At 41.8% G+C, this 27,839-nt stretch overlaps 1 protein-coding gene across 1 annotated transcript in view; it reads left to right on the top strand.

The window, feature by feature from the left end:
- Positions 1-27,839, top strand: part of cdh23 (cadherin-related 23) — a 146,034-nt gene that overhangs the window by 85,728 nt on the left and 32,467 nt on the right. Inside the window, exons 13-29 of the mRNA XM_044046344.1 lie at positions 10-159; positions 680-838; positions 11,639-11,703; positions 12,291-12,528; positions 14,047-14,152; positions 14,408-14,535; positions 16,959-17,031; positions 17,915-18,031; positions 18,285-18,397; positions 18,558-18,665; positions 20,298-20,487; positions 21,016-21,161; positions 21,447-21,666; positions 22,110-22,262; positions 22,482-22,595; positions 23,264-23,412; positions 27,471-27,531. Of these exons, the coding sequence (XP_043902279.1) occupies positions 10-159; positions 680-838; positions 11,639-11,703; positions 12,291-12,528; positions 14,047-14,152; positions 14,408-14,535; positions 16,959-17,031; positions 17,915-18,031; positions 18,285-18,397; positions 18,558-18,665; positions 20,298-20,487; positions 21,016-21,161; positions 21,447-21,666; positions 22,110-22,262; positions 22,482-22,595; positions 23,264-23,412; positions 27,471-27,531 (2,290 nt within the window). The remainder of the gene's footprint in view (positions 1-9; positions 160-679; positions 839-11,638; positions 11,704-12,290; positions 12,529-14,046; positions 14,153-14,407; positions 14,536-16,958; positions 17,032-17,914; positions 18,032-18,284; positions 18,398-18,557; positions 18,666-20,297; positions 20,488-21,015; positions 21,162-21,446; positions 21,667-22,109; positions 22,263-22,481; positions 22,596-23,263; positions 23,413-27,470; positions 27,532-27,839) is intronic.

Below are 27,839 nucleotides of genomic sequence, written 5' to 3'. Positions count from 1 at the left end.
TTGCGGCAGGGGGTGAACAGCATGTTCCAGGTGTTCCTGACAGGAAACAATTCAGAATACTTCACCATCTCCCCCACAGCAGTGCAGGGGCGTGCCGACATCAGGATGAGGGTGGCCATGCCGCTGGACTTCGAACATATTCGCAGCTACAGCTTCTCTGTGAGACTTGTTATATTTGTTATTAGTTGTCTTACGCCACGAATGTGAACATTTACGTGACAATGAATGCTAGCATGCACTCAAGAAATCATAGTAGACACGGGTGAGGAAGGACACAGCGGCCAGCATCTCCCCTCCACAGCCCACAGCTTATTGGTTAATAATGTATGAGGCAGTAGGATAAAGCATGCTTTTTTATTAACTGTGAATGTCTAACAAATAATGTTTGTAAAGACACAGTATGAGCGAACACTTGCTGCCCTATACTGTGAGACTGCCCTTGAATCAACTGTGTATCCAGTCTGATGTTTAAGCACCAAGCCTAAATGTATCTTCATTATGCCCCGAGTTATTTACGGAACTGAAGGATGCCATGATCAGTCCAAGATTTTCAAAACATACATTAACTGTTTTGAATAAATAAACTAATATTTAATGCATGCTGTTTCTTGAGCTGAACTGTAACACATGCAATGAAATGTCAAGTGCTCTATATATCTTACTTGTTGTCTCCCCTCAGCTTTTTGCCAATGAGTCCATGTCCGACCATGTGGGATTTGCCCGTGTCTTTATTGAGCTGATCAATGAGAATGACAACCGGCCCATCTTCAGCAAACCGCTGTACAACATCAGCCTTCCTGAAAACACACCCCCTGGCACCTCGCTGTTACGCATCCTAGTGAGTATCCCTGAAAATCACCGTGCCTTGTTTACAGAGCAGAGAATGTGATAAATGACTCAAAGGGTAGTTTCTTGTGATTTATCCCTGAAGAGGAGTTCAACTAGAATCCAGAGAGATTACAATAAAACCTGACTAGCACTTGTAACCTTTATGGGAGTTGTTAGGGATAGGGAATGAAATCTTGGTGTGTGTGTGTGTGTGTGTGTGTGTGTGTGTGTGTGTGTGTGTGTGTGTGTGTGTGTGTGTGTGTGTGTGTGTGTGTGTGTGTGTGTGTGTGTGTGTGTGTGTGTGTGTGTGTGTGTGTGTGTGTGTGTGTGTGTGTGTGTGTGTGTGTGTGTGTGTGTGTGTGTGTGTGTTGTGTGTGTTCGTGTGTGTGTTCGTGTGTGTGTTCGTGTGTGTTCGTGTGTGTGTTCTCTCCTGAGACTTTACCATAAATGAGTTGTGATTTATTGCGACTCAAGCGAAGCTGCTTCAGATTAAAGCGCAAACACAGTGTAATCTGGTTCACCATTATTGGGTTTACGTTTCATGCACTCTCATGCCAATTTGCGAGCTCTAATGCTCCACCATTCAGCAGTGTTTTTGGTCACTTAGCTGACCAGCAGCCACGGCTGTGGCTGGATCGGAAAACTCCTCTAAACAGTTCCCCACCAAACTGAATTATTATTCATTACAATTTTTGTGACAGAACGCTCACAATCTACTAGATTCAAGTGCAGAAAAGCCCAATGTGAAAATCAATAGTGTTTATTGTATACTGGGTGTTCATGAAATCGAGATTGCGGGGCAGTCTAATACCCGATAAGACCTGGCTGATGTTGGCCTCATGCCAGAGCATGCGGCCTGCCATGGAGTCCTGATTGCTCGCTCGCTCTCGAGTGTGGATGGGTTGTAAATAGGATGAGAAGTGACGACCTCTCAATGAGAGCTCCTCCGGCATGGATGGCAGCACATGTTAATGATACACTGTTAGATCAGAGCACTGCAATGTTGTCACACATTTACACAAGCCCTCTTCGATCCCGCTAAACACAATACACACGTAAGACTAACCAGATCAGATGTCGCCATTACTCAGCCAGACAAGTGTCCCTTACTACCTGCAAGTTAAACATGAGGCTGAAAGACAATGTCGGCTTTTTATCCATTTGTTGTCCCACGTGATTAGGACTATATCGCGTATGAGTGTTTGGTGTTTGTGTTGTTAATGTGTTTGCACAGTCATGTTTTCCTTTGTGGTTCTGTCATAATTTAGTTCATTAGTAATTTAGACAGTAGGTTACATCATTTGTAAGCCGACGACAAAATCCGATATTGTTTATTTATGTGCCTCGGTCTGATCAAACAAGCCACGGCGGCTTCACTCTTGTTTGTGTGCGTAATGAGCAATTTAATTTTAAAACAGGGGGAGTGTCTGTGCATTGTTTGAAATGTTAGACGGTAAAAAAAAACCTGTTCTCTGCTTCACATTATCCATGCAGAGGTGGAGAGAATGATGGAGTGGATGATGCCCCTCATAAATGTACAGTACTATGTCACATTTCTTCAAATGAATATCACATTCTGGCTTTGCAGAGTTGTACCTACATAACTACATCTGATTGTGTTCAGCGAGCTTTTAAAACTTTCCAACGCACTCCTGTGAGTCTGCACCACGTAACCTGTCAATTATGTCATTGTTAGGGAAAAAGAATGTCGAGTTAAAGTCAATGAGGCCCCAAACAATTAGTGCTGCTATTACAAGAATTTCTACTTCCCTCAAGCACATTTTATTCTGCCCTTTTATAATACAGCTCCCTGGGTTTTAAGTGTGTGGCACATTTAAATTTTTCTATACTCCATGTGCCGGTCTCACTCTCTAACTATTGCAAGTTCACACTGTCTGCTTGTCTTAAATGCAGTGAAGTCAGAGCAGCACAATATAAGGAGATTGTTAGGCTGAGTCAAGCCTCTCGTTGCTCTCTGTCAAGTGGCTGCGAGGTGAAACAGTCGGTGGCCAGATTATACTGAAGCGCGAAAGAGGGAGGGCAAGTCTTTCCCAGCAAAAATATACCTCCACCTCTAAAGCTCAAGTTTGTGATGCAATTCCATTAACCAGCTTCACAAAAAAACATTTTTCAGAAAACAGGTTTCACAATAACTATATAATAATCTTTTTTCTTTGTCCATCACTGTTCGTTGAAGATCAGTAACATGGCGGACAAGGTTGGAATCAGGATGATGCTTCATACTCGTCATGTTTGTTCCTGGTCCTTTTATAAAAAGGTGCCAAACAAACAGTCTGATAATGCGATTGAAATTCTTTGTTTGGGTTAATATTCACCGCTGATCTGATCAGAGCTTATGTACAATGTTAGTCAATGCATTGCTCAGTGCCCACTCCTGTGTCCCTTTAGACATTGCTTAACATATAAGTACACACACACACACAGACACACACAGGCAGTGGCTGTTTAATATTTATGGTCCACAGCATTACTTATCATTATAAATATTTATTGTGATTTACTCTTTTGTCTGGGTCCTTTTCTCTCCAACTCTCTCTTTCTGTCTCTTCTGTACCCCGGAGACTTTAGACACCAGCAGCTGCACGTATCAGTGGAATCACTCTTATTTTCTCTCTTTGCCTTTCAGAAAATTTGTCTTCTTTCATTTCTTATTTATTGCATGCCCTTGGTTATTGTTGTTTTTTCCCCTTTCTCTGTTTTACCATTAGATTTCTAATGGTTTTCAGGTGTTGCATTGATTCACTCTTTGGTTTCCTGTCTGTTTCTGCTAGGAATAAACTCTCTTGGCTCTTAGTTCCATCAGCCTCTACATTGGGGGATATGCATGTTTAGGATGCCTGCACAAGTAGAAAAACTATTTACTCGCACATACTTTTCCGCTTACATAAATGGTATGATTTAATATTGGTCCTGGCTTAGGGTCTGGGTGCCCTGCTTGTGCCATGTTGTGTGTTTTATGGGCTCAGTGCAGATGCTGTATGTTTGAGGGCTGAGGCACAATGATGAATGCTTACAGTAGGAAGCTATAAATTACAGAGGAGGTGATGTTTTACTTCCACCACTGTTAAGATGGGTGTGATAGTCACAAAAGCTATTATAATTCATTATTGTTATAAAAGCGGTGAGGCCCAGCTCGCTCCTGATATTTGTAGCTCACACACAATCACTGCTAATAATACGGCACTTATCAGGAGTGTTTTGACGTTGTGATATGGAATAATAGTTAATAGTTGTACCGGGCAGTGGACAAACAGGCGGCAGCTGAGACTTACTCTACGTCTGAACTGTTGGCTTTATCGAGACGTGCAACTTGTCTGGTTTATTGGTCGGTTCATGGATTATAAAGTATGTTATACTGCAACACTAGTATATCCAAATGCAGGGGTTAAGTGGCAAAAAACTTAACATAAGAGGCAAAAAGAAAACAAAATCCTACGAAGGAGTATTAGAGCCATACTGAAAAAAAAAAGGATTTAATCTTTCGAGAATAAACGTGTAATATTCAGAGAATTAACACGTTATATTAGAAAAAGTTGTAATATAACTTTTTTAAAGTCATAATATTGTGAGAATAAAGTCGTAACTTTATGAGAATAAAGTCGTAACTTTACGAGAATAAAGTCGAAACTTTACGAGAATAAAGTCGTAACAGTACGTGAATAAAGTCGTAACAGTACGAGAATAAAGTCGTAACGTTACGAGAATAAAGTCGTAACGTTACGAGAATAAAGTCTTAACTTTACAAGAATAAAGTCGTAACATTACGAGAATAAAGTCGTAACTTTACAAGAATAAAGTCGTAACTTTACAAGAATAAAGTCATAACAGTACGAGAAAAAAGTCGTAACAGTACGAGAATAAAGTCATAACATCACAAGAATAAAGTCGTAACTTTACGAGAATAAAGTCGTAACATTACAAGCATAAAGTCGTAACATTACAAGCATAAAGTCGTAACAGTCCGAGAATAAAGTCATAACAGTACGAGAATAAAGCCGTAACATTATGAGAATAAAGTCGTAAGAGTACGAGAAAAAAGTCGTAACAGTACGAGAATAAAGTCATAACAGTACGAGAATAAAGCCGTAACATTATGAGAATAAAGTCGTAACGTTACGAGAAAAAAGTCGTAACATTACGAGAATAAAGTCGTTACATTATGAGAAAAGTCGTAACATTATGAAAAAAAAAAATTAACATTATGAGAAAAAAGTCGTAATATTATGAAAATAAAGTTGTAATATTACGAGGATAAAATTATTATTAATCAAGCAAAGACGAGATGGGAAACACGGAGCACTTTGTGAAGTTACATTTTGGTTTGGGCTTCACAAATAAGGAAGTACCTCTGGCACATCAGCACCACATTATCATTCGCACCAGGACTTCGAAAAGATTGTGCAAGAAACTGAGTTTGTTTCAATGAAAGAATCACACAGACTTGGTGGAAATCATCTCTTTTGTGGAGAGGTTAAATGGCTGGTAGTGGTGGACTGCAAGGCTACCGCCGGTTACCGCCTGTTCAAAGAGGTTTTGCCTTGTAATTAAATTTTAAAATTAAATTCAAAAATGATAAATAATAATATTACGACTCGAAAGATAAGATTTTTTTCTTTCTTTGTTGTTTGGCCCTGATACTCCGTCGTACAGTCCAACACGCACTGTAAAATAATTTTTACACTTAGATGTTACCTTATTACATAGATCATAGATCATAGATCAGATCAGGTTATTTACATTCACACACTGTTGCTTTATCTGCTGGCAAAATGAAGCTGTCAGCCTTAGAACTGTACATTAGGTCTTCTCACTGGTAGCTCACACTTTTTAAAGCTTATGCCCACCCCGCTGTCCTCTTCACTCCCCTCTTTCTCTCGCTCTCTCACACACTTCTTCATATTCCTGAGGTAACAGCTGTTTCACATGCAGTTGGAATAATTATACTGCGGCTGTCTACAAACAGTAGGCTTTATCTTGCAAGCTGTCAGAGCTCTGTTGTGAAAACATCCTCTCCACTTTATTTAGCTCCTTTTTCACAAAAGTATACATTGTTAAAAAGTTGTGTCAGTCTCACTCTTTCTCCAGCTTACTGTTCTGGGTAGTCGGGAGATAATCGAAACAGGTTGTTCAATCCTGTCGGCGGGCAGCAGTCGCTGTGAGCACCCCCACCTGCTCGTTAATGGTTTCGAGAAATAAAGCAGTCGTAAAAGTACATTCGCCATCGCCATTACGCTAAAGTGTCCGCAGTAAAAACACACACAGCTCCCATCAACCCCCGCAGGTGCTCTAGGTCACAGCTGGGGGAACTGGCAAGAGATGTGATTAGTCCTCCACTGGTCAAAGTTAGTGAAGGGATGTTGTATCTCTGCTGAAGTGGTTGGACGTTTTGCATCATTACGTGCACGGAAAATGAAGGAGAATCGCTACATTCACTTGCTTTAGGTTAGCGCACACTCGTCGAGGAGCCGTTCAGGATGCGAGATCAGTAATTGGACATATCTCAGAGAAGCCGCAACATTCGTGGCAGAGTGTGTGCTCTTTTTCCAGGCTGTTGCTCTGCTCTGAGTCTTGTTCTGTTGTATTGATCAGAGATACAAACTGGCTCTGTACAAGTCCCATGGCAATATGTGTATGTAAAACTGAAACTGAGGTGACTGACGGAGAGGAGAGGGAAGACCGTGACTATAAGAAGAAAAAAGCTACTTTTAAAAGAGTATGCAGTTTCTACTGTGTTAGGTGTATAAACCGCTCTTGTCCATCTAAACATATTTTGTCGTTATTTGTAAAAAAAAAAAACACAAACGCTTGAGCGGACAACACAAGAGCAACGTCATAATATGTTACGTATTGAAATAGTGTTAGTAAGGCACTAGAGTTAACTGGCTACTGTGGATGAGATGAGTAACAACCAGTAACTGTGCCTGTGTGTGTGTGTGTGTACAGTTGCAGTACAGTATCATTACAGATGTACCAATATAGCTACATTGTGAACCTTTACATACATTTTTTTTGTTATACTTTGCAGTTTTTTCCCGTTTAGCGTGTCATATGTTTTTTCCGTAAAAGTACAATTAAATGTCAGCCAAGTTAAAAAGGTCACAGCTTCCACAAAATACTGCTGGAATTAGTGTTTCAAATACCTCATTTGCATTTTTCTGTGTTGCATCTCACTGTATGTTACCAAGTAACGTAACACGTCCACCTGCTCGCCGGGTGTGAAGCGGCACCATACAGTGGTGTTTTCCAACCGTGAAACCTCTCGGTAACAAGCCTGACATTTCCAACACATGTTCGGACCTGCCGACCAATTACAAAAGACTGGGCCAGCTGACTAGTCAGAGCAGATTGGCCTTTTATGAAAAGCGAGCATCCGGTAAGACGGTGTATTCAGATGTGGGGTGAAAAGAGCCACTGCAGTGGTAAACAATGGGACAGTGAGTAATGGATATTTTACACAGCAAGCTAATTCCAACATATGGCCAAAGCAAAATTATGAACGTGCAAGTGGGGAAATGATGTGTTTTTCATGTCGTGCCTTCTGTGGTTGATTATGGAACATGTATGTTATGAAGAAGTGTATTTACTCGAGTGCCTGAACTGTTATCCACACTCTCTTAGGAAATGTGCATCTCCCATGGTGGCTGAGAGTGCTGCAGACGTCCACACTGCTGATCTAAAGACACTTTTTTTTTTACCGAGATGATGACCTGCTTAAATATTCCGCAAATAATGTGTCACATAATCAGTGTTTTACTTTTAGCGTGCATTTTTCACACATACTGCAGAATATGCAAGGTGTTTACAGGTGTGCATGCTTAAATAGAACCGTTTATACTGTATCCTGCTTGAATAGCGTCAGATTGATCAACGTAAGGAAGGGAGGCAAAGCCTTTAAAAGAGCCACACGAGTGGAGCTGGTGAAGATAACCTGACAGCCATGTCTTCATCATTGTCTCCCCAACCGTCATGATCATAAAGTGGGCATCTGTGTGTGTGTGTGTGTGCGCGCGCTCCCGCCTGTGTAGGCATGTGTGTGTTATCTATTGTTCATCGTTGTGTTTAGGTGTGAGACACTGAGACGAAGGAGGTTGTCTGTGTTTGGACTGGGGGTCATCTCTATTTTGACAGCAGGCTTTGACAGCCAGTAATTGGTTTCCTTTTCCATGACTCTTAAAGCTCCTACAGAAAAAGCAATTTTAAGAGCCAATCAATTCAAATTCCAGCTCACTCAGGATAGAAAGGCCGGTACAGCTTTAACCTCCGTCGCTGGCCACAAGATAGCTGGGCTGATAATCTGCTCCTGTACCTTCTACAACCCATGTCTTCCTCTCAACCATGAGGGAAAGAGCTCATTTCAGCTTTCTCTTGAGAGCAATTGAGTGTGATAATAGCGGTTTATGCTGTAAGTGGTTGGAGTGTGTCTCTAATCATGTGTACACGCGAACATATAAATCTACATACACACACACGCGCTATTTCATTCAAGAACACTCAATACATGCGTCCAATCATCACCCACGTTCTCCCTTACATTAACAGGCATGCAGACACAAGTGACTGCACTGGTGCACAGTTGCACCGCCATACGAAGTGCACACACACTGGCACAGAGTTGTGTTTGCCTGCCGGCCTCACCGTTCTGATGGGAAGAAACACATCATTTAACCAAACTGGTCAACTGAGAACTAATTTCTCTTTTGTAGTTACTGCCTGAGGTCCCCAAGGTTTGCAGAGTTTATATTGGCAATCAGCAGCTCACTGACTCTTTGTGCAGAAACTTCGTAACAACTTAGTTTGGATTTTGATCACAACACTACCTCTGATACCTCAGTGTGATGCTGTTCAGCACAGGGGAGATTCTCACCACTGCAGCCTGGAACCTAGATGTATCTATGAGTCACACACTATCTTTACTAGGGATGCAAGATATTGGACGTGTTGCCGATAGTTGATTTACCGATATATTGGGAGTTCTTGGGACGATAACTGATCTACAGAGGTCATTTTGTCTCTCCTGTTGTGAAATTAACATAATAATTGTTCATACTCATACATATGTAGATGGAGATTTTCTTCACTAAGCAAAAATACTGAGCCTCTTTAGCCTAGTGTTGAAAAATGAGTCATATCGGCAGATGTTGGTGTGTTTGCCGATATATGATAATACATTTAAAAGCAAACGATATCGTCTTAACAGTCAGAAGTCATGTAATCAACCAACAGGGATTTGTATAATCTTGGTTAGCAGCAAACATGCACAACAATGTACATCTACCCCATTACTTTTGCTTCAAATGACTCTTGTCAGTTACTTTGGACGGCCCTTAAATAACTGAGCATTGCTTACTTGGCATGAAATCTATAAACCCCCGTGAATAATGTGGTGAGTCATTGCTGTTGTTGAAGTACTTGTTGTAATTGTCAGTGAAGTTATTAGGCACATCCAGTTTTATTTCCATGTCACTTCTTCCCTCATTAAATTGTACTCGCACATTTTTCCATCACCTCCAACTGTTCAACCAAGAGAGATTTAAGCTGCCATGGTGACAAGGGGCAAATATACTCATACCCTGGTGTCAAGGATCCAGCCGCATGGCGTGAAGTTACAGCAAATGCCTGACCAATTTCTATCATCCATCTGCTGTGTGCCTTCTGTGTATGAAGTTGAAAGTCTTTGGCAAGCATTTGGAAAAGTGGCTGGGCCGCACAGTCATGGTGATTGTTTGAGCGGGTGGGTGAATGATGTCTGTCTTTCTCTCCGACCGTCTGTCTATCGTTGCGGTGAGAGGGGCTTGGCCGTAGAGCAGAGGCAGTATTAGCTCCCAGACTGAGCGTGGCTCCTGTCACTGCTTCGATAGCTGTCACGCTAACACCCCCACCACTATCACTGGAGCACTTATGGGCCTGTCACTCACCTGGGAGCAAGAGAGGGAGGGAAGCGAAGGGGTAAGAGTGTGCCATGAAGATACGTAGAGGAGAGTGGAGGGAAACAGTGGAGGTGTAGTTCAGGATGCACAGAGGAAATTGAGGTAATGACAGGGGGGGGAAAGATAAATGAGAAAGAGGAAGGAGAGGAGGAAGGAGGTTGAATTGTGTGCCTGTGTGCAAAAAAAAAAAAAAATGAGAGGAAAAAGCAGTTAAGTGGCATTAAATGATGAGATAATACAGACACGGGACATGAAAACTCAAAGGTTAATATAAGAACCTAAGGTCCAAAACACCTCACAAGTATTTAGAGTCCCACTCTCGGCTCATTGAGCAGGGTGTGCTTCGGTGCGCTTAACAACAAAGTGAAGGCCATTTGGACATTAAAAAGAAACACTCATTCACTATCCAGAATGTTGTGGTGGAAGCTCTCAGGGAAATTACGAGATTGAGCTAAACAGCATGGTGTAATTTTTAGAAGGGTGGGGAAAAAAACCCATTGATAGCTGCAGCCGTCATTCCATCTGGTGAGAGGCATCATGGACGAGCACCAACACTCACAGTTGCACACACACACACACACATACACACACACATCCATCAATGCATTTAATTTAGAAGACTTGTACATTTTATTCCACAACACACTCGTACATCCACATTTACACATATCCTGACTCACCTTGCATATTAATACAAATGCAAAAACACATATTTTTTCACACATATTAATAAAGTTATACTCGGACACATTTTTAAATGAATTTCGGGTGCATACAAGAAAAAAAACAGGCCCTGCACTTGCACACACACATAACCCCCACATAATAAGGTCGGTGTGCAAGTATCACTGAATCACAGTGACCGGCATTGTGGTTGACACAACAGGCTGCAGACCCGCTGAAGTTTGGCCCTTCAACTGACTGCAGAGCCACTGAAGTGAAACTTTATTACAATAGCTTCTCTGGGTACGATCCATCAGCTCTGACACAACACCCTGTATGTCCGCACCACTGCCTGAGTGCACATACGCATACATGACTATATAAAGACCAATTGTGTTAATGTGCCATATCGTAAAGATTCTTGAACGTGTCGTTCTTTACGTGACATTTCTCTGACACCCCTTTTTTTTTTTGCCTGTTAAACATATGTCAGTGGTTGTTGCTTTTTTAAGGCAGTGGTGGGTCATGTGGGTGAGGAAAGTGTTTACCCGTCATATTTAATCCTGTCAACACCTCTGTCGAGTGAAGCATGGCTAGCACATTTTATTATAAATCCATACACTCTCAGGCAGCTGTTGGAGTGAGACATTCACGAAACTGAGCAAAAATCAGTCGGGACAGATTGTTTGATGCAGCCATTTGGGTGCTTCATGTCAGTAAAGTGTTAACCGCACAGATGCACAAAATACACATACACAAATAACAATAAGTGCTTTAACATAAAATAGCATATCTGCAATGTGTTAGTCATGAATTTCTGTTTGTGAAAATCATAATTTAATTAGGAACCGTGTCACAAAGCCTAGCACATGGCACGGTGTGCTTGCGATAACTAACAGGAGGGCATGAGCCTCCACCCCTTCACTTTTCACAAGACGGCAACACGTAATCACACTCTTATTAAGACAACCACTGGATTAAGCGTTAGAATTTATTTTTCCACTCATCAAAGTACATTTGCAAATTAATCCCGGAAGAGCATCAAAAATGGAACTGGTTAAACAAAGAAATCGATGACAAAAACAAGATGAAAAGCAAAATTAATGAGCAACGAAAGCTGAATTTACTGAAAACCTTGACAAGAAGGTTAACGTCATTTAGAAAGTGAATTTGTTTTTTTTCTTGTTTTTTCTGTTCAGGCTACAGACGGAGATGCAGGCGCATTTGGGATTGTGCGTTACTACTTCAGTGATGAGCCAGATCAGTAAGATAAAGTTACACACGTACTCACTCACACAGTCCACACAAACATACAACCTCATTCATTTTTCATTAATATGGCCTCTTGTGAACAATTGAACTGCGGTCTTTGTGCCACGTGCACTCGCCAGAGACAGCTGAGCTACAACGATATCTGGCACATCTCCTTACATCTGCTGTCTTCAGGCCACAAATACACAGAATGGCATACAAAGAGAAACTCGCATACACATAATCTGTCCTAATCTTCATTCATTGTCTTCAGTCCGTCAGAAGAATACAACAGTTGTTGCTCTGTCACCATCACTGAGCATCAGTCATGTTTTTATTTGACGTATCTGTCATATGTTGAATTTTGAGGTTTTTTTATACATACTTTGCATGTTACTTTTTCATTTTCATTGCAACATACACAACTTCTTACTAATGATAACAACAGATATGAAATGAATTGGTTATTTCTTATTACCAGATACAATAAATACGAAAAACAGTAGTAGTAATAAAACAAACTTAGATTAATAAGCATATGCCAGTTGCACACACTTTTTATGTGATGTCTTTCAGAAGTTACTTTGCTTTCTCTTCCAGGTTTTCACTGGATGATGAGACTGGCTGGGTCACTTTACGGGCCAGTCTGGACTATGAGTTGATGCGGCGTTTCACACTGACCGTGCTGGCACGGGACGGCGGCGGTGAGGAGACAACAGGGCGGATCCGTGTGAATGTCCTGGACGTCAATGACAATGCACCACTCTTCCAGAAGGAGGCATATGTGGGCTCACTTAGAGAGAATGAGCAGACTGTCCAGCCGGTGGCACGGATCAGGGTGAGACGTGATTTAAAAACGGGCTCATATTAAGGTTGCATTTTCACTATTACACTTTTTTTATAATACAGTATGTGATATACAGTTTATTGAAAAGCAATTCATCGTCACTCTGAAATGGTTTTGCTGCCTTCCTTAACTCCTGTATTTCCTATGTGTTACTATAATCTTGTGATTATGTGTTTATGTGTTTGTTTGCACTGTATCCAAGAAGAACAGGTCGCCCTGGTGTGTTGGCCATCGCTCACTGCCACACAAAGCCACCAGTAGACGGGCACAGTCATAACTAATGGCTCAACGTTTCTTTTGATTGTGCCCTGGAGAGAAAGACGTTTGTGTCCCTCGTGGCAGTGGGTACAGCTGTGATTTTACGTGCCCCAGTGCACCGTGATGGGCTTGCGTTTATGTCGTGGGAGTGGAGCTGATGCCTGGGCTCCATGCTTGGCTCACTGTGTTTGATTAGTCTGCGCTAACCTTAAACGTTGCTGATATTAATATGTTGCCCAAGAGGAGCGGGGAAGGCAGTCGCCCAATTTCGTGAGTCAGCGATATGCCCTGAAAACACACACACACACACACACACACACACAATAGTCAGGAAAACGGCCATAGAAGAAGTAAAGAGAAAAACGACAAAAATATGTACGTGGAGGGTGAGGATGTTCTGAGAGACAGAGCAAATAGTTATTTTTCTGCTGTTTGCTTTCTTTTTTCAAACAGGGCCTGGGAGGTTTGTGCCTCCTACTACAGTTCTTATGTTCAGCAAAAAAAAAAGAAAATCATCTCTTCTTAGTCCTTTGCTTCCACTTCCACTCATCTGTTTGCTTTGTTGCCCCAAACTCCTCTCACGTTTGAGTGGTAAAAGACAGTCTTATATGAAACTGTTGGAATGTGATATTCCGGTTTCACACAAGACATTCTGGAAGAGGATACCAAGCTGTGGTTGTGGGAAAGAAAAGTATTGCCTACTCAAAATGTTGGCATTAAATCAAAGAGCAGACATGTGCATGTAATGGAGAGATATAAGTAAGTGTTTTTGACAACCTGTCCAGCCTTTGTTGTTGCCAGTGAAGCCCGGTAGACTCGTCTCACAGCCCGAGGACTTAAGTTCCTGCCAACTCAAGAATAATGAGGGGGCATCGTCATTGTTGTTGATGTTGCTGTGGATTAGCCCTGCAGAGTATGGTTTCATCTGTCCTCTGCCTGCTCGGCTTGTCTTGGCTCTGTTGGTGTTCTTCCAATATTGACACTTGCGTCACTAATAGCCAGAATCAGCTTTAATCTGTGCGATAATATGCCATCACTGACTGCCAGGTTCCCTCCTGCATTGACACATGCGCACACATGCTCTGGAAACTCACACACGTATAAATATAAAGACTTCTCTGCAGCGACTGTCCTGTCACACGCGCTGTTGTCTCGTCTCACTCAGAATTTCTCTCTGCCGACTGTCGCAGGGGCATTTTGTTAAAGGCACTTCCGTCCTTCACTCTCCCATCCCTTTCTGTCCATCTACAGGCTACAGATGAGGATTCTCCTCCCAACAACTTCCTGACTTACACCATTACTTCAGCCTCCGTTTTCCTGGATTTCTTCAGCATCACTATGGTGGAGGGATACGCAGGTACACTCAAGTTAAGGAGTGTGAAGCCACAATCTTTGATATGGTTGGGTATTTTAGTATAGTAGCTATCTTGTGGACAGGGATGTTGTATATGTTTATACATTATGCAACATCCCTGGCTGCTACATTTGTTTACAATTGTATTCATGGCTGTTTGACATGCAACATAACTATAAGGTGTGACGTTAGGTGTGTGCGTCGCAAAAGAAACACTACGCACAACCACAGCTTTCTCCACCCGTTTCCCTCCACCAGTGATCAGTGCAACCAAGCCACTGGACTATGAGCAGGTTCCAAGAGGGATGATCTACTTGACCGTAATGGCCAAAGATAGTGGAAAACCAGCCCTCAACAACACTGTACCCGTTACAGTGGAGGTGATTGTAAGTACAAGCCTGCAGCAGAAGCATGCACACACACACACACCGGTTCACAGAGCTATCTTTGTAAGGCATAAAAAAAGCACTATTCTTAACCTGAACTATAACAAATGAATGTCTTATCCTAACCTTAACCTAACCACAATTCAGTTCTTGGTCCTAAACTTTACCACTTCCTCAGAAATTAGGTTCTGCTTCATTAGGACCAGGTTTTTATCTCCATGAGGTCTACTGGTCCTGACTAGGTCAGTGTTTATACCAGAAAAGGTCCTATAACACACACACATTAATACATTTATAGATAGAAACATCTAAACCAATCTGTCTTGACCTTGCAAAGTGCAATTGTCTGTTTTTGTCGTGAAAGACTTCTTCTTTTGTTCAAACACTTTAGTAAACTGTCCTTACTCTTATATCTTGACATATATCTTGATTTGTACATATAAAAACAATTCAGAAGTTCTGGTTTAACTGTTAAAAAAAAAAGCCTTTAATATTGATTACAGTCGCAGAGAACACATGAGACACTTATTTTCCCTCAAAGGGAAACCATTACAGTGTTGTCCTTGATAACATTGATATAAATCCACCAGCAGATATTAGCTTGTGTTAAATGTCATTGACATGAGTTTTGCCGGAAACAGTTCCAGAGTCAGACCCGGTGTCACGACAATGTCAACACTGTAATTAAGATTAACAAATGTGTGTTGTGTGGAGAGTTTTACAAAAGATTCCCTTCTGCTTTCCCACTGTTGCTTTTTTTGGCAAAAAAAACAGCAAAAACCTTGAAACCTCCTGATTATGTGACAATGTTTGTTTTTGTGGTTCCAGGAAGTTGGTTAAATAATCGGAGACTTGTTTGTTGATAACACTTTTCCTCCTCGCTGAAAATCGTTGGTTTACCAGTATTTAATGACTCTCGTTGCTACGACATTCACACCCTATGACAAAATCTCCAAATCTTTGCATGGATCTATCCCTCAAAACAAAACTTTGAACTGTGGAGGGCAGCATTACACCTCTCAATTAGAAGTTTCCTTCAGATGTGTGACAAAAGTTTGAGACTGGGGAGATGAAGTTATGGCTCTATCTGTAAATAAAGACTCTTTATTTGTGAAGTGTTACTTCTCATCAAAGTCTGAATTATTTTGAGGCCCATTTGATTTATGTCAGCATTGTTTACATTTTCGTCACAGACCATGCAGCTATCTTTGGCACTTTTACTTAAATTTCTTATTTTAAGACAGTGGGAATGACTTGAAAATAGAAGATACAATGCACAGGGTTGTGGGTCCTAATTCTACCTGATGTCACTGATGTTTCTGTAAGTCATTTTCCTCCAACCTGATTATGTTAATACTTTACTTTTCTTTCTTTTAAATGCTATGTGCTATACTCTCTATACTATAAAGTGGTATAAGATGGATGAACAGATGTTGGTTTTTCTTTGTCATGTGGTGGTTACGTGGCTAGCATTGTTGCCTCACAGCAAGGTTTGGATCCTGGTTTGTCCAAGGACCTGTGCATGTTCTCCCCGCAGCCCCCTCAACACTCTGAATTGACTATAGGTGTTAGTGTGAGGGTGAACTGGCGACTTCTCCAGGGTGTACCGAGCCCTTATGAACACATCAGTTTGAGTATACGTATGATGAGCAGCTACAGCTCATGGACAGCATCTCAACTTGAGCTCATTTCCCCTTATATACATTCATTGTGTATGGCTTTCTTGTCATAAAAGACAGAATGAAAGTGTAGATTAGCTGAATCCATCGAGTACAGTAAGCACACATGTCCTACATGAGAGAGAAACACTGTAAAACAGTGTGGAGATCTATGCGTGAATGCAAAAGCCACCTGGGAGAGATGTTGGCAATTGTGTATTTCTTCTCTGCACGTCTGCTTCCCTCTCTCTGTCCTCCACAGTGTCATGACTCACACCACAGGGGTTTATCAGTTGCTGGCAGCATCACACACACAATGCTTCACTCCAGTGTAACACAGGGCTCAGAATCCCAGACAGATAATGGTACCAGTGACTGTTGTTCAACTGTTAACATTTCTCAGCAGCTCCCGCAGTGAGGAGATTCTCGGGGAAGCCACACAACTAGTTGTGATGGTGTAAAGTGAAGACTTATTCAAAGAGTGGGAGGCTGTGAAAAATGTAAATGCTCCGACAAAGGCTGTGTGACAATGGCTGCTGTTCCATGCTGTAGACATTCATTTCTGTCAAATTACAAGTGTCGCGGGGAAATGTGTTGTTTAGTCGCCTGATTTGCTATGACCTGAAAGATACAGCTACAACTGTTTTATTTTTTCAAACTCATCGGCGTCTTAAGTGACTTAAGTGTTGTGTTTTTCATGCACAATTTGCATTTTCCTATTATCTTATTGATGAGTGCTGTTTTCTGTGTCAATACGTCCTCCAGGATGAGAACGACAACCCGCCAGAGTTCAGCAAGCAGTCCTACATCGTCAAAATCCCTGAGAACATTAACGCTGGTGAGTCTCTGCATATGTCTGGGGTCACATTCTCTGATCCGGACAAACCAACACAGCATTTAAACCGCTCCAAACCGCTTAAAGGTCGTGAAGCACGTATGTTCTCCTTTTATTTAAATTGCCTTACTTTTAGCACATTCAATTAATTGCTCCGCTTTCTCTGGGGACAATGTGTTTTTTTTTCATCTCATTTGCCTCCTCTGCGCTCCAGTGTCTTATTTGTTATGATTTTTGCATAAATGCTCAGCAAGAATGCAAAATGTGGACTGTTCGCGGGCAAAATCACAAGCCGCCATATTCATTCTTATGCATGCATTCAGAGTGCTCGTTTTATTCCAGACAATAGATTAGTGTCCAGTCGCTAGAGGAAATTGAGATGTTTGACTGCCCTCTCCTCTCTCTCCCTGAGCACCAGCAGACAGACGTTCGGCACCTTTTTCTGTCTCGGGCCTGATTTGAAGGAGGAGGCTTTGGTCAAGCTTGTCTAATCTGGGGGCCTAAGACTAAGGGGCCAAGACCGAACATAGTTCTAGCCCTGCAGCTCTGGCTAGCCTTTCATCCCCCTCCATGCCTGTGTATTGATCAGGCCTGTGCCAACTATGGGCTGTGCCAAACAAACTGATAATCCACTAATCCATAAACCCACTCACTGTCATTCCATCGGTTGAGCTGTGGTTGGGGGCGGTGAAGAAAATTAGCTCAGTGAATGCCATTTCACTCTGTCTCTACAGTTTGTCTCGCTCTGTCTGTCTCTCCTCTTTTCTAGACTTCACATATTTTCCCACAGCCTGTCTCTCAGTTCATTTCTTTCCCTTTTTCTTCCTCTATGGGTTGTAGCTTTCCTTTCTTTTTCATTCCCTTCATCCCTTGCTCTCCTCCACAGGGGCAACTGTGCTGCTTGTGAATGCTACTGATTTGGACGCCTCTCGGGAGTTTGGCCAGGCCTCACTCATCTACTCCCTGGAGGGCTCCTCTCAGTTCCGTCTCAACTCACGTTCAGGTCTGTCTGTGTGTGTGTGTGTGTGTGTGTGTGTGTGTGTGTACACTAGTATATGTATGTAGAGAGTACATTTATTGGTTTGATTTTTCTTTTTTCTTTTTTGGAATTTCACAATAAAGTATCTCTGTTTGATGCAATGATGTCTGAAATGTTCCCATTTGTTTAAATGCACATTATAGCTTGTGTTTGAAAAGTTTTAACTCCGTTCATCTTGACCTGACAACATTTTGGTCCAATTTCATGTGCGTTTCAGGAGAGATCACCACCACAGCTCTTCTGGACAGAGAACTGAAGTTAGAGTACATCCTGATAGTCAGAGCTGTAGATGGAGGTGTAGGACCTCAGCAAAAGACTGGCATTGCCACGGTGAAACAACAATTCTTTGCCACTGTTTAATAAGAATTTTTGTTGGGGGATAATTATATTGTGTCACATGTAAATCTTATGATATCAGGTTCTTTATATAACTGACATAAACTGGTGATATCCCATTGACCTGAATTTCCCTCACTCCCACTTTGTTTAGGTAAACATCACTATCCTGGACATTAATGATAACGCCCCTGCGTGGAGGGATGAGCCATACCATGCCAACGTAGTGGAGATGAGCCCAATAAACACTGATGTGATCTCGGTGAGTGCACCTCGCCCAACCTAGTGAGCTTTTCCTGGTTGATTAGTTGACAGTTAATTTACTGGTAATGCGTGCAGCACAAATGAATACAGTTAGATAGTCATGTGGTGCTTATTGACGGTATGATGGGCTGTTTGATGATTAGGAATCGACCCTTGAAATGTAAATTTTTTATTTTTGTAGCCAGAACCCAAATATCTTGAAGTGGTGTTTTTCTACTCTAGATTGATTTTAGTCTGTGGCTCAATTTGATTGATTTGACTTTGCAAACCTGAATCAGGCTTAAGATGAGTGTTTTAATAAAAGATGTTTTAAAGCAGATCATTAGTAAAGGCATACTGTACATGACATTTGCATGTACAATATGGGTGTTCCCTATTTGTATAAGGCTCCACTATTATAGTTCTAACTGTGTAGGTAAGCGCAAACATCCAGTATCATCCCTAAATTCTCACATTGTCCTGGTGGTGTCTTTGGCAATGTTTTGTTGATAATTAAGTCTTGATTGTCCATTAATTAACGAGGCGTCAGAGAGTGTAATTAAGAGGGTCCAATTGCTAATTAAAATGTGCCTGCAGTCATTCGCATAGCAAATTATTCAGCTGCTAGGCAGAAAAGAAGTGAAAAAGCAAGTTTGACTGGAGAAATGGTGAGGAAAGATAATTAAAGATATAAGGAAAAATGTGGCAATATGTTAGCAGCGCTACATTTCCCCGCTTAATCCTCTTCTCTTGTTCTTGTACCTCAGTTGAGTTCATTCATGGTGCATCCAGTGATGTGACGCATACTGTATGTGACTCTCAGTGGACAGAGGCTCTCGCCCCCTCTGACCATTTTTTTTTTTTCAATAAATAGGGCCATCCAGCCTTGTAGCCCCTGTAATTGTCACCTATGTAGACAATGGCCAGTGTTTCCATGGTGACAAGAGGCCACCTGCTGAGTCCTCCTGGAGGTGTCCAGTGAGCCGATGAATGTGGTAGCTGTGCCCACCCCACTCACACCTCAGAACACCTCACCATCCCTATTGCAGCCTACATTCAACACCAACCCACACACACACACACACGCACGCAAACTGTTGGGACAAAATTGATTACTTCAACTGTGCAGTTGCTAATCAATGGCCTTCTGAGGTGTCTGCCTACCATGTCCCCTTAATAATTGAACACCTGCAAAACCTTTGTTCCTCTAATGACCAATTAACCAGTTTTCAGCGTTTTTAGTCAGTGCGCTGAATAATTGATCAGCTCTTTAGAAATCAGCCAGTGTTTTAGTCACGGTTGCAGCTTCACACATCCATCACCCGTTGCCACTTTGTGTCTGATAAGAGACGTCACCATTTTTCTTTTAGCTGACTGATGTGTTAGACCAGTTGCAGAGCGATGTATGTGAGCCAGTGCTTTGGGTTTGTGCTTACTTCTGTTATCACCCCCATTATCATTACAGTTACGGTACTTCTTTGTCCTATCCTTCTGAGACCGTTTTAGACCCTGCCTACAACCACATCTTTAAGTTGGTCTTGTTCATTTACTTTTACTAAGACAGCCACTGTAATGTAAGGATGGGGGGGTTGGGTTCATTAATGCCAAAGAGAATATTCTGAAAGTTTTTTCCTGTCTATTCCCTTTCCAGGTGATGGCACTGGACCCTGACAATGGGGAAAACGGGACAGTGGTTTACAGCATCAGTCCAGAAAATCCTTTCTACACCATCAGCAGCAGTACAGGGAAGATTCGCACCAGTGGGGTTACACTGGACAGGGAAAGCGCCAACGCCAAGGATGCTGTGCTCATGAGAACCATTGTCATCTCAGCTGTCGACCGTGAGTAGTCTGTATGTATGTGTGTGTGTACCTTTGTCTGGCTTTCAGTGTGTAATTCATGAAACACCCAAACAATCTGTAATCTATACAATTGAATTCTATCATTTTCTGTCCACAGCTTTCAATTATCAGTGATTAACCTTTACTTGAGCCTCATTTCTCAAGTTTTATTTTGAATGAAACTTCTTATTATAACTCATAAACTTTGTTCACCATGTGTGTGTTTTTATATTTGTTACCCCTTTAGACCAGTAGTCCTCATAGAGACACAAAACCTGCTCCTAATGAGGCAGAACCTCATTCTTGAGGAACAGGATAAGTTTAGAGCTGAGATTTGATTTGTGATTAGGTTAAAGTTAGCGTGAGGCATCAACTGGTTATGGTTAAGGTCAGGGATAATACTTTGGTCCAAATGAAGGGGAAGTTAATGAGAGTCCTGAAAAATGATAGCTCTGTGACTTTGTGTGTGTGTGTGTACACGCGCACACATGCATTTGGCTTAACATGTCCCTCTAACGCCCTCTTTAGGTGGTAAACCTCCACTACGTGCATCAGCAAGCACCACAGTGCTTGTCAATCTGCTGGATCTCAATGACAATGACCCAGCCTTCCTCAACCTGCCATTTGTGGCTGAAGTGCCAGAGGGACTGAGCACTGGATCTTCAGTTTTTAGGGTAAAAACTTAACATTGCATTCACATGGTGGATAGAAATTGGATAATCGCTTTTCGGATTTTGTGAGTACACGTTTTCTAATAGCATTAATTGTCTACAATTTTACTATCTGACATGCCAGGGTGACTTGTATGGTCTAAGTAGGAAGGGATTACAGTAAGTTGACAGTAATCACAGGCTTTATAGAGTAATATATTCTGCATGAATTACTGCTGCATAGGTTATATATTCTTTTACAGGAACACTGGCCATTAAAGATTTTCTGACATGATGTGTCTCTTCTAGGTCCAAGTAGAAGACCCAGATGAGGATAAGAATGGACTGATTACAATGGCGTTACAGATGGGTATGCCTCGCCTTGATTTCTACCTGAACACCTCAACGGGCATTCTCACGTCCACCACAGTACTAGATCGTGAGCAGATTGGACAGTACCATTTGAGGATTATAGCCTACGATGCTGGAAAGTTCCCCCGCACATCCACGTCAACCCTCACTATCACAGGTGAGAGTCTGTCGCGGACAATGATGAGGAGCTGCGTTATATTTCCCTTCACTCTCACTCATATTATTCCATATATGAAGTCGCTGATTTGAGTGACATGAGGGGTTACTTCAGTATGGCAGAGGGTAACTAAATCTGACATCTCAGGAACGTGCTAAAAAGGATGCTACCACCTGCTGGTGAGACATGAACAAGCCTTAATGGTGTGACAGCTGTTAACATGATGACCAAGTGCTTTTACTAGCATTGTGAAATCAAATGACTCAGAAGTGTAAAAAATTGTTTTGTTTCACGTCTCTTGACAGGGTTCATTGTTCAGAACAGACTTCAGAATGTTGGCAGTTTAGGAGAAATCCTAAATCCCCCACTGCCTTATTTGTCCTCATGTGCATCTGTGTCCTCATGTCTCTCTGTCTGTCGGTCTGTCGGCGTGCGTGCGTCAGTTCTGGATGTAAATGACGAGACACCCACCTTCAACCCTCGCGTGTACAATGTTTCCCTGAAGGAGAGCGTTCCGAGAGACCACATTGTAACGCGCCTAAGCTGCTCTGACAACGACGCGGGCCTCAACGCTGAGCTTAGCTACTTCATCACAGGTCAGACGTCACGGTGGGAGCAGTGATGTGTGTTTGTGGGCTACAGTCTCGTACAGTTATGGGGACGATGTGCACTTCATGTCCATCCATCCATCTCTGTGTGAATTTGTATGCAATTAGCTCCTCTTGAATGCATGTTTCTATTAGTGATGTACCTGTACTCTATGTAAATAAGTCATTATGTTTTACTAATGCTGTAAATATGTGTTTTATTTTTAGATGGAAATCAAGATGGTAAATTCAGCGTGGGCTTTAGAGACGGTATTGTTCGGACAGTGGTTGGTCTGGACAGAGAGAACCAGGCAGAGTATACTCTTGTCGTCGAAGCTATAGGTTTGTCTTTAATTCATAAGTTTAGATAACGACGAGCGATCCTCATGACTTTCTTGCTTTTGCATATTTGTTGTCACCAATGTGGTTTTCTTACTTGTTTTGTTTGTCGTCTTCAAAGCAGCTCCACTCTCGTTGTGTATGACAAAATGATGAAAACAGCAATGCCTGCACATTTGAAGTGATTTCAGACTATTGCTCAATTTGCCTTTCTTCCTCATTGCAAAGAAAGAACAAATATCTGGGTTTTCCTGTTTTGGAAACCATTGTGTCACAGTGTCTTATCTGCTGAAGGGGCCAGAGATACAAGAGAAGGGAAAGAAAAAGCTCAGATAATGTGAAACTGTGCAAGAGAACAGATTAACATACATTGTCCTAATTTACAAGCAGCTGAAAATAAAAATCCCATAATTCTCTTACTTCTTTACAACTGCAAGTTTTGGTGTCTGCTCTGTTCTCAGATCATTTATCGTCACATTAATACAGAAACAGTTCCACTTTTATATGGACAGTATATATTTAATGATATAGTTAAATGTTTAACTTTATGGCTTTAGCCTGTGGTATAGCCATAAGATATCTCTATTTTAGTTTTTCTGGCATAAACAATTGGCATTAACCTGAATGACAACAACTGATGTGTTTATGAATGTGTCTGTCTGTGCATGTAGACAATGGCCCAGCAGGCAGCCGGAGGACAGGTACAGCCACCGTGTTTGTCGAAGTGCAGGATGTCAACGACAACAGACCCATCTTCCTCCAAAACAGCTATGAGACTAGCATATTGGAGAGTGTGCCCCAAGGAACCAGTATCCTTCAGGTAGTAAACACACAATTCTAAACACATCTGGAAGCAAGCAGGCACTTTTACTAGTCAAACTTCAAAGTCACTTTATTTTAACGTAACAATTACAAAGCACAACATTTAGAGAGTGGTCTATGTTTGGCTGACAAAATGAAAGTACTGAAAACTACATAAACATTGGAAAAGGATTTAAAGTGTTTCTCTCACGCTGCGTTCCATTTACATTGAAAATCAGAGTTCGAAACTGGGCGTGAAGCCACCTCCAACTTAATCGTGTCCCTGAGAATTTGGGAAATGTATCGTGGGCTAGAAATTGCTAGTGATTCCAGTCCATAAAAATGCTCTAGACGGTATTTTGCACAAACATACATCGAATTAGAATGTGCTATCTTAACAAATGATTTTCTGTGAAAACATTATGACAGAAGAGCAATCGACAGTAAAAGGACCATTAATTCATGCAAATAACCAAGCGGATGAGGCTTACAGCATCAGAACAATTAGTGGTATAATCTAGAGGAGCAACACTTGAGTCCATGATAAAGCTTTAACTGAGCTGCTGTCATTTAAAGCCTATATTTGACCCAATGCATCTGGTAAATTGCTGTTGTAACTTGGATGTCACAGCAAATTTATTCCAGGGTGAAATGTGAAATGTGATGATGCATCAAAGCTTTTATGCAGGAACTGAAATAGAATTGAGTCATTGTGGGATTTACACCAAGTGATCCAACAGTGTTGCTACTATACTGAAGGGAAAAAAATATTGAACTTAGAAAAAAAAACAAAAAACCTGTTCTCTTTTTGACTGACTAATTTATGACTCATTTTGGGAAACCTCATCCACCTATAATTCAAAGTAAGTTTAAAAAATACTAAAAACAAAAAAGTCACATTTTTGGGAGCAGTCAGTAAACACTCTGAATGTCCTGATGTCAGATTTCAGTGACATAGTCAAACAGACATGGCATTGTGAGGTGAGGCTCCTTGCCGGCCTCTGTCTGCGGCATGTGTCCAGCTGGTGAGTGTGCCGCACTCGTGCTCTCCCGCTCGTGTGGTCTGCGATGAGGCGGTCGTCTGAACGACAGATTGTATGAACGGCGATATGAGCCCAGTCTCTTCCACACCTTGAGCTGGGGCTCAGTTGATCTGCTTCGGCCACAGGTCAAACTCCCCCCTGGGCCACAGCTTGCATCAGAGTCCTCGTCCTGTTCAGATGGCCGACACACTGCCAGGAAGGCTGCTAGGCCGGCCAGGAGCAGCGATAAGCCCAGCACCACCATGATGGTGAACTCTGGGTCGTGGACGTCTGTAGAGTACGATGACGTCTGTGGGATGGTGGAGGAGGTTGTGGTGGTTGTCACATTGGACAGAGTGATGTTTTCCGTGCCGAAAGTGAAGTTGGAGCCTGACTCGGTGGTGTTCATGTTCACGTCTAGGCCTGGAGAAAATGAAATTAGTTGGTGGGTTATATGTCAGGACACTACAGAGAGATTGCATGGAGTTCTTTCTTTGCTAGAGTGTGTTTCGATATGCTATTTTTTTGCCTCACTTACCAAGCTTATGTTCCATATGTTCAAATGCGTATATACACACACACATACACAGTAATGTGGAAGGAAACGCCTGCATGCACATGCAGATGTGGTGTGTTTGGCATTTGCGGCAATTATGTAGCTATTAAATCAAGGCCTACAAAACAGTCGATGCTTGACAGGTTTTCCTCAATGTAAAACAAATTGGGTTTATTAATATGCCTCTTGTAAAATGTAAAGAACCCACCTCTTCCACCCCATTCTCCAATTATCCCCCCCACACCTTATCCTGTGTGCCCCCATCTTCAGTATAGTAACATTTGTAAATGCCATTGTCTCTAATTCAGCAGAGACAAAGCATGGCTTATCGGTTTAAGGGAAACACAGTGGGACGTGAAATTATTTTTAAGACCAAATGCCAGGAAAGCTCTGAAAAGGCCACTGGAGCAGGATGGCTCGTTAGAGAGTCAGTTCATTAGTCAGCGCCTCCAAGTACATACACTGCAAGCACGCACGCACACATACACAGCTATTCACAACACAAACTTTCTCTCTCACCCGCTCATATTGTGGGCAGCACTGCACACATTGGTGATTAGACACGTTGCTCTTAAACTTGGCAGCTTAGCTGAAAGGTGCTCTCCCTCTAGTATCACCCCACATTGTTGCTCCCGCAGATCTGACTGCTCAGCTAGTTCTGAAACAATGAACTCATTTCTAAACTTCTTTACAGACACATTTTGTCTAACCTATTCGCATTTGTTCACTTTTTATCAGCATTATGTTCTCCAAGCTTATTAAGTGATTAAGTCCTTTTGTCTCTGACTTTATGGTGTTTTTGCACCATATATTCTTTGTACCATGTATACCAGTAAAAAAAATTAACTGTTCATACAGTAGTTGCTTATATGCACCATATTTCTAGTCATTTTCAAATGTTTTTTTTTTTTTCAAACCAAACGGTTTGCCTCAACACGCTCCCTTTATTAGACAATGTGCAAATGCAAGCCCCTCACAGGTCAAAGTGTGTTACCTTAAAATGAGACGTCACAGCAGATATGAAGTACATATTGTAAGAGACATTCGTGATATATTAGCAATCTTATGGCCTTATCATGTTTATCTCTTAAAAAAAACAAACCTGAAGCGATTGGCATATTTTTCTTTGTATATAGCTTTAAAAAAAAAAAACGTACCTTATATGGTAATATATAATGTATGTATGTATGTATATAAGATTATATGATAATATATATAATATGTATACTCACACCCACACTTTAAAACAGCAACTTGGTAAGTCCCAGTAACTGAGGTCAGACCTGTTTCTTGTTTCTCTCCACACACTTGTTTTCCCCCAAAAAGTGCTGCTTTCACAGAGACAGAGGGGAAAATGCTGGGGAGGGAGACGGAAACAAGGGGGAAAAGGGGGGAAAATGTGGGTAACGGCAGCGCGGTGGAAATATCTCGCCATTGTTTTAATCCCAAACAGGCAAAGACAATAGTGTGTTTTCTAAGCCACACAGAGGCTTACTAAGTAATCTTTCAGTGCCTCCACTTCACATTCATACACTTGCAACATCTGGCTCTGTAATGTAGTCTCATACTTTATACACCCCTTTTTATGGCCTAAGTGGTGCAGTCCGCTGTGTAATACCCTATTCATCACTCTCCAATCTGAACCCCCAGCCTCTTTTTTGTCCCCTCTTCCCCTCCCCGCCCCTCTTCTTTCTCCTCTCCTCTCCACATCTCTTTATAAAGCTAATGAGACTGAAGTTTGGGCCCCTCTTCACGGAGGGAGTGGGAGAGAGCAAAGGAGGACACACAGGGCAGAGAGAGAGACTGGGAATGGCTGTGATGTGTACCTGAGTGCACATAACAGTTGCTTGTCTAGTTTATGTACTCTGTAGGAGTCTCCACAGGTTTTGACGCATCCGTAGAGGAGTAGGGTTTGACATGAAATCCGCCTCATCCAGTACCAGTGGCTCTATGCCTTTCTGGATTCAGAAGTCAGTCTCATGTCATGGGCCATTCACCAGCAGCCCAGCATGCTCCACTATTTATCTGTGTATGCTGTGGAGCCATGCTGTCTGTGCTGGGTTTGGATTCTTGGCTGCTTCTGGCTATATCCCTGTGACAGAGCGAGTGAGGTTCTCACTGCCAAGCCATGATGGGGTTGTTGTGGCAACAAGACACTGGGCAGCAGTGAATGCATAGTGAATGAGGAAGTACACAGATTTTCGTCTGTTTATAGAAACCACCAAAAAAAATTCTATTTACACAGACTATCCAACTTGACAACAAACTTACTGGAAACCAAAGCAAAAGACACAAGTGGGTGCTTCCCGTATTTTGCCATCATCACTATCAATCTACCAAAAAAAGACAGAAGTTGTAACTGTAATCCTATCAGCTATGAAGAGAAAATACCAGTTTGTTTATTTATGGATGGTTTGCAGTTATATTTCTCTGTGGGTTTGGTTGTGTTTGGTGTCCATGTGAACTGAGTCTAGTTTCTGTCTGTGGGTTTACTCACAGGTTCAGGCTACAGATGCAGACCAGGGAGAGAATGGTCGTGTTCTGTACAGGATCCTCACCGGTAAGGTCACAAAGTAAACCTCTGAAAGCATAGGCCCCTGAATATGGATACTGATGTTTTTCAAAATGATTACAACAAACCTAAAGGTTTTCATAATTTTAGTGACTCAAGCTTTTGTTGCAAAATTCTGCTGATGTGCAAGTTTAAAAGTTCCTGGTCTTTTCCAAGGAAACATATCATGTGTAGAAGCAACTAATAACTTTACACTCACGAAAAAAAAACTTGCATTCAAATAATCTGAAATGTTGTCATCCAACTGGCAGTTCACTGAAATGATCCAAACCATTAAACTTTAGGGTTTTTCAGGG

The sequence above is a fragment of the Solea senegalensis genome, linkage group LG15, assembly GCF_019176455.1.
Source record: "Solea senegalensis isolate Sse05_10M linkage group LG15, IFAPA_SoseM_1, whole genome shotgun sequence".
Taxonomy (NCBI): Eukaryota; Metazoa; Chordata; class Actinopteri; order Pleuronectiformes; family Soleidae; genus Solea; species Solea senegalensis.
This window is presented reverse-complemented; position numbering and strand designations above follow the sequence as displayed.